At 41.0% G+C, this 7,528-nt stretch overlaps 1 protein-coding gene across 1 annotated transcript; it reads right to left on the reverse strand.

Annotated features, from left to right (window-relative positions):
- Nucleotides 1–1,587: 1,587 nt before the first annotated feature.
- MMP7 (matrix metallopeptidase 7) lies at nt 1,588–6,124 on the reverse strand. Its single transcript, XM_052670977.1, has 6 exons — nt 5,941–6,124; nt 5,196–5,419; nt 4,941–5,089; nt 2,993–3,118; nt 2,320–2,481; nt 1,588–1,765 (listed from the first exon to the last, which is right to left on the reverse strand). The coding sequence occupies exons 1-6, from the start codon at nt 6,058–6,060 to the stop codon at nt 1,743–1,745; spliced, it is 804 nt and encodes a 267-aa protein (XP_052526937.1). The 5' UTR covers nt 6,061–6,124; the 3' UTR covers nt 1,588–1,742.
- Nucleotides 6,125–7,528: the final 1,404 nt, after the last annotated feature.

Genomic DNA, 7,528 nt, shown 5'->3' on the forward strand with positions numbered 1-7,528 from the left:
CCAAGTGTGCCATTATGATGTTGACCCTTGATGGTCAGAGGCAGATGGTGGTATGGCAATTGCATTACACTGTGTGGCCGTGTGATAGATGGCAGCAGAGGGGCAGTGTGCATGGAAGTACATGGAAGTGCCTTTGAAGCAAAGGTGTATCACTGAATTCTTCCATGTGGTGAAAATTGCACCCACTGACATTCTTTGATGCCTTGAATGTTTTGGATACCAAGCACTGGGTGTGAGCACAGTGATGCAGTGGGTGATGTGTTTCAGCACTGGTGACAGTGACATGAAAGACAAGCTACATTGTGATGGCCATGAAGATTTTTACAAGCGTGACATGCAAGCTCTGGTTCACCTCTTGTGAAAATTGTAGCTAATTGTGGTGACCATGTTGAAAAATATTCTTTTGTAGCTGAGCATTTGCTCTATCAAATAATGTTACTGCGCTCTCCGTATCTGTAGTAGTTTCTCTGTAAATAAATAGGAGTCATTACTTTTAGAGCAACCAACATAGTTCTTTTTTTTCCCTTTGGTATCAGTGAAACAGCATTGGATCCACTGAGATACAGCTGGTTTTCCTGAGACACAGCTTAACTAAGTTGTTCAAGCATCCCCAGAGGCTGTGGAGCTCACCAGTTCCTTTCTGCAGTCTTTTATGCAGTCTGGGACCTGACCTTCTGGGACTTCCTGTTTTTCTCTTACATTGAGATCTGTGCTGTCAGGAGAATGTCCAAATAGTCCTAGATACTTCATCTTTGAGTTTCAGATATAAGAAATGTCTGGTAACTGATAGGAGTGCTTTCAAACTTTTGACTTAACAGATCTGAGAAACTTCTCTGAGGGAAAAGCACCTCAAGGAAAATGCTTCACACCCTATGTTTATATCATCCTGACACTCTAGATGTCTCAGCGATCTACTTCATCCATTACTTGTGGAGAAATGCTGGGAAATCTGTCATTTTGCAAAGGTGCTGATGAACGGAGGAAGAAAATCGCAAGTGTTTGTACATCAGTGCCTGCCTGCAAAGCTGTACTTATAGAACCCTTCCCATCTCATCTTATGACTGTGCCCAGTGGAGACTTTGAGATTTCTCAGGTAGTGCTCAAGGAGCCGGGGAGCCGTGGCCATTTTGTCCTGGGATTTGAGAGATGTTGATGCATCTCCCTGTGTCATTTGAGCCCTTCAGTTATGGCAGGAAGACAGGCCCACCCTGCAGCACAGAGCAGCTCAGGTGCCCCAGGACAATGGCTCCAGCAGAGAGAAGGCGGTCCCAGGGCTCTGGAAACACTGTGCTTGGATTTATGTGAGCCATACAGTAAGCACGCTGTGATTCTGAGGAGTCAGTAGCAGAGAATGAGAAGGGATGGAACATGTTTGGGAACTGGAACCATGAAGAGGGCTTGTAAATCCAGCAGTAGTTGCACACAGGCTCTTTTTGGTACCCACACCTCTATTCAGGAGAATATTTTTCTGTCTAATATATCTGTAGAAGTTCTTCAATACACCATTGAAATGCCAGAAGGAAAAAAAAAACCACAACAACACAACAAACAACAAGCATTAGTTAACAAAGTATACAAGATGTTTGATTTTTTTTATTGTCACATGAAATTGGATAACATGTAAACAAATCATGAAAAGTTCAAAGTGATGCTTAGACGTGTAATTAGCCAGAGCATTTAAATGGTTTTGGAACACCAAAACTACCAGATCTGAATTCTTAGGTTTTTTTGAAACACCTTCTTCAAGAATTTGCTGACCTTCTCCCTGTGGGAAAGAAACATGAAACATAGAGACAATGCTGGAAATAGACAACACAAATAATTATGTTTTATTTCCAGTGTTCCTCTACAATGCCTGATGAAAATGGTGCCTCAAGGAAGTAAACCATGGCAAAGTTTATCCCGTGAGATCTGTTCCAGCTATGCTCCACTATTACTTCTGAGTAGTTTCTGCTTTCACTCATCTGTCTCATTGACTTGGTTAGTGGGTTGGTATTGTTTTCCCAGGGAGTAATACTGTACTCAGCCAATATCCCCACTTGCTGAAATAGCTCATTTACAAAGTAGGGTCTATAGGACGTGTCTGGCAATGCACAGGTGTGCAGGAAGACAGTGCGCCAGGCTGCTGCACTGCCTCTTCATCAGCTCTTGGTTGCAATGGGGGCATGTTACAGAACAGATACAGTGCATACAGCAATATGTTTTCTTCCTGAGATTTACTCCTTTCTTTCTTTTTGGTAGTACAAGGAAGCCTCTGCAATCAGGGAGAGTGAGACCTATACACTGGTAGGTTTCATCTTGAAAATCAAGTGAATTTACCATATAACTTCTGAATTCCTCGCCTATCATCCTGAGGAAGTGTGAAGGTTTCTGGGTTCACATATGAGTAGAGAGGATACATCAGGGCTCCACGGACATTTGAGTGGGCGAGTCCCAAAGAATGGCCAAATTCATGAGCAGCAACAAGGAACAAATTAACTCCTGCAGCATAAAAGCATGGAAAAGTATGTTAAAGGTTGGGCACTTCTTTTTAACATATAAAGAATCCTAGCAGCAGGAGAATTTGTGTCTTTCATTCAGTTGAACTGAAGCATTGAAGTTTTGATTATTTATTACTGAACTTTCTCATTTAATTGTAATATTTTAATAAAAAATATTGCTTACCCCTTTCATACACACATAGAGACTCAGTCTCTTTCCCCCTCTGATTTAAATCAACCCACTCCTACAAGCAAGTTATTATGTCTCTTCATAAGTTAAGCAGATCGTGATCCTTGCTTAGCCTGCTTTGAAATCCAGACAGAACAAGCATTATGTAACTGCTAATAATAAGCAAACACAAGGACTCAGGCTGTTGAAAAGAAGGAAAGGTTGATACTGAAGCGGTGATGAAGCATGAAGTGTTATGGAAAATATTTCCTGTGGCTGTGTTCTCGTGACACAGATATGCAATGTTTGCTCTTTCCCTTTCATAAAGACAAGTGAATTTTACCTTGATTGTATTTTGACCACCTTTCATCATCGTCAAAATGAGCATCTCCACCTAGCCCCTCTCCAGGTTCAAAAGCATGAGCTAATGTGCCACCTCTGCCATCAAAGGGATATCCGTCACCATGCTCTGCATTGGAAAAGAAAGAAATGTCATCAGACAGCATGAGCTCTAATGCTCACGCTCAGCAAACCAAAGCATGTTGCTTGTTTGTGCTGCCTTTTTTTCATTATTCTTAAAAAAAAAAAAAAAAGCTATGATAGCAAATTTGTGAAAATGGGCAGCAAGGCTTTAGGAAACACTCTCCAAATTCCTGACTTAAATCCAAGAACTAAACTTGAGTATTGGAACTTCTGCATGCATGGAACTTCTGCATGGACAGCTGAGCCTTTGCCGGAAACCTGTTTCTGAAGCAGCATCCAGTGTTTATTTCAGAATAAATCCTTAATGGCAGATGTTATAAGCCCCTGAATGTTTTTATTGTAGATCAGTGCTGTGCAGTATAAGTTTTAAACACTCACTTGTACTGACTGTAGTGGAAGCCAATTGTTTGGAGTACAGAAAACTGTGTATCTGAATAGCTAAGTTCTTTTCTACCCAGTCTCAGTATGATCTATTAGCTACTGCTATCACAGTGTCTGTGGGATGCTACCAATTCCTGCATGGAGAACCTACAGGACAGGATATTTGTACCAAATCTGAAAATGTTCCCCTCCCACTGAGAGATCTCTGACCACAGTGAGAATTTCTGGGAATTACTGAATATACTGAGAATTACTGAATATGAATATGTGTCCTTTTCCTCAGACCAAAAGGCATGGACCGTGAGGCAGAGCTGGCACAGGCAGAAGAGACCGAGTCCTATTGTGTGACAAGGGGTTAAAACTTAAACCAGCTTGCAGAATCCTTTCTCACATTGACAAGCCCATCAATAGACTCCTCCGAGCAACACACTGCCCAGGAACAAAGCAGGGGCTAGGCATGTTTGGTGTTTATATGCTATTATCTGTGATGTAAACCAGCTGTCTGATCTTCACTTCCCGTTGCTGGAGATCTAATAAATATCATCAATGGTTCTATAAAACAAATCAGCTGGCCTTAAAGTAGGCACTCAGTTTGGCTATACTGAGTCAATTTAGTGCCTGTGTAAGTAAAAATATGCCCATATTTACATATTAGCCTGAATCACATATGGGTATCATAAGTGGCCCTAATGGTCATCCCCATTTAGCATGCACTGTCTTGCACCTGTGGTCTTAGACTCCACCAGTGAGATTCCTTCTAGAAGAAAATCAGTGAGAAGATCCTCTCTGGCACCAATGCAGTGAAGTTGGAACAGGCTGCCCATGGAGGCTGTGGGTTCTCCTTCTCTGGAGATATTCAAGACCCATCTGGACACCTACCTGTGCAGTCTGCTGTAGAGAGCCTGCTTTGCAGGGGGTTTGGATTAGCTGAAATCTAGAGATCCTTTCCAACCTCTACAGTTTTGTGATTCTGTGAACCCTGATGCACCCCAGTTTGCATAAGGTGTTCAGTCCAGGTTACTGAACTGGAGCTAGACCAAAGTAAAGCTGCCTGAACCTGCCTAAATGCTTTGTGGATGCTGGGTCTTCAGCACCAGCTGTTTTCCTCTACACACGTCTTCTAATTTGTTTGGTTTGCACTGATTGTGAAGGCAGACGGTCACTGAGCATCTAAAATTGAATGTCTCAGTTTGGAGTTTGGAGTTTGAATTCTCCTTCCGTTTCACAACTATAAATCCTAAGGGATTTTCTAATGCTTACATAGGAGTTAAAATGATTCATTATACATAAAATCGTTGGCGTGATAAAGGGAAGATAAACTTACTGGTAATTCCAAACTTGTTATTCTTTCCTAAGCCTCTGGTTATAAGAATGCATGCTGTAAATCAGGCAAAGAGCACTGAATTTTAAAAATTATATGGTCTCACCACGACGTGCAAATTTAATCATGATGTCTGCGTGTCCCCGGGTGACTCTTTTGAAGTTCAGTGGAGTCACATCGCTCCATACCATCAAAGCCCTTCTAATTGCATCATCCACATATTCTCGGGGTAGGTCAGGTGTGTAATTAAGAATCCTAACAGCAAAAGGAAACAGACAGATGACATTTAAGCTGTGAAGGAAACCTGTAAATTTAAGCTCAAAACAAACCCTTTCTCCATAAAATCTTGACCACCACTAACTTGTAAGTCAGGTATTTCTTATTCCATCGTGGACTTCCAGAAAATGTTTGGTAATCTGCTACATCAGGGATTCCACATCTGGGCTGTTCCATTATGTTTTTTGTTTCTGCATTTAATTTTCCCGTTACAGTCAGGTGGAAATACTTCTGCATTTCTTTAATCCTCTCTTCTAGGCTGATGGCAGGGTGTTTTTCAAGAAGTGGAAAGAATTTGTTAAGATATGTCTGGAAAAAGAAAAGGAAAACAAAAATTAGTATTTATACCTGCGATCTTTCAGCAACTGCATTTTACATTTGATTGACTTGCTCCATTGTCCTGCACTCATGGTTAGTTTAGATGCATTTTTTTGGTCCCATTTCAGTTTAACAAATGGTATTTTCTTTGTAGTACAGATTAATGTACATGAAAAGAGTTGAACAGCAGAACATTGTTCTTTGTTCATTGTTCAAGCAGTTCTTTCAAGCAAATGCAATTTACTGAGTATTCAAATGCACAGAGCTCCAAAATAGCATAAAAATATTTTTATAACCTTTAAAAATGATATGTCCCACTATTTACCAGTTGGAACTCATCTCTTGCAATTTAGACTTAGGCTGTCTAAGCCAATCAGCAAGTTTAAGTAGTTCTATGTCACCTCTGCAAAAATTAAGAGCAGATAATATAAAAAGACAGGAAAGGAATGTAGAAGTTAAGTAAAAAATCAGGCTATTCATGACGCAGTTACGTTGCCTCCCTGGTGACATACCTGTGCAATGTTTAAGTCTGCGTTGCTCCATAATGCTGGTTTAAGTGGTACTGGAAAAGGAAGGCTCTGAGGTAGGAGAATGGCAGCACAAAGTAGGAGGTATTGCATGGTGACCAGCATTGCCAAAGAGCCTCACTGCTGCAGAAAGTGTTAGGCTTTCTGTCTCCCAAGACCAGAGCTAAGATGCTTATATAGATCCTGTGAGCTCCATGCAGCAATCATGGACGTGACTCAGTTTTCGGTGGTATAAATGTAATGGCATCGCTATTCTAAGAAATAAATGAAAGCATGTTAAACAAATACTCCCTTTGACTTCCCTGTTGATGTCATGTCACAGCTAGCAGCCAGCTTTGGCTCTCTCTATTCATATTATTCTAGAAGTGAAACCACAGGGTTGCACAGTTCACTTTCTGTAACTTAATCAATACAGTCACTGTATAATCACTTCTTACTGCATTTCCCTCAAAGTTCCTTATACACAGGGACAGTTTTGCACCACTTTGGTCTGACAGCTTGCCTGTGTTGATGCAGAAGGCAGAGATGAGATGAATGGGTGTGCTATATCACCTGAGAAGAATATGTGAAAGCCTTCAAGAAAAAAAAGAGTTTATCCTAACAAGTATGTAGCCATCTTCTACCTCCATTTCTACCTGGAGGTCCATGGCAAGGGAAACTACTGCTGAGGAGGGCAGAGACCACTTGCTTGGTCCCTTGAGATCAACACTGTCTCAGCTGCACTCCACAAAACCCCACTGGAAGTGGTGAGTTTTGAGAACTGCAAGCAGCAGCTTGCAAGCTGACTTGTGATTTTTTTCAGGCTGTGCATTTTTGTGACAGTGTTAGCACTAATCCAGAAGGAATTGCGCTTAAAAGAGAAAATATTGTTACTGCTTCTCACACAGGACAGCTCATGTGGGTATAAGTGAACGCCTATGGAAGAGTTTCTGGGTTACTGTTTTAATTCACTATACTTCTGGTTGATTAGAAAAACTTCTGATTTCAGAGGGAAAGAATCTGTACCAAAAAGAACTGATGAATTATGTAGGAGAATTTCATTGCTCATCTGAAACAGCTGTCAAAGGACTGCATCTTCGTTTGATCACTTCTGAACATTCTGGTAGGCCTATGGGAAACGTGAATTTTGAAATTGGAAAACTTGATGACAAAAGGTGATTTACTTCTAGAAGCAGGTTTGTCTTCTTCCTCAACAACTGACTTTATGCCTCATTGTGGAAATCAAGTAGAATCTGGACCAGGGCCTGGGTTTCAGGTGAGAAGTGTTGAAGCCTCCTTGAGTCCTGTGAGTCTTGGGTGCGGTGCTGATTAAATTCCCCACATACTTCAGAAGAATTTGAAGCCCCATTCCAATCAACAGACTGTTGAAAAACTCCCTTGTATCTTTTGAATCTTTAAGTGGGCCGTGGCCACAGCTGAAAATTAGAGTTTAAGCATGAAAGCTTGCTGAGAAAGGACAGACTTGATACTCCATTTTATTTTCTCCTCAAAATTTGTCAACCCTCTTCCTTTTTGATAGAAATATAGAATCATAGAATCACCAAGATTGGAAAAGAGCTACAAGATCATCCAG

This window comes from Tympanuchus pallidicinctus, unplaced genomic scaffold (genome assembly GCF_026119805.1).
Source record: "Tympanuchus pallidicinctus isolate F22 unplaced genomic scaffold, pur_lepc_1.0 scaffold11, whole genome shotgun sequence".
NCBI lineage: Eukaryota > Metazoa > Chordata > Aves > Galliformes > Phasianidae > Tympanuchus > Tympanuchus pallidicinctus.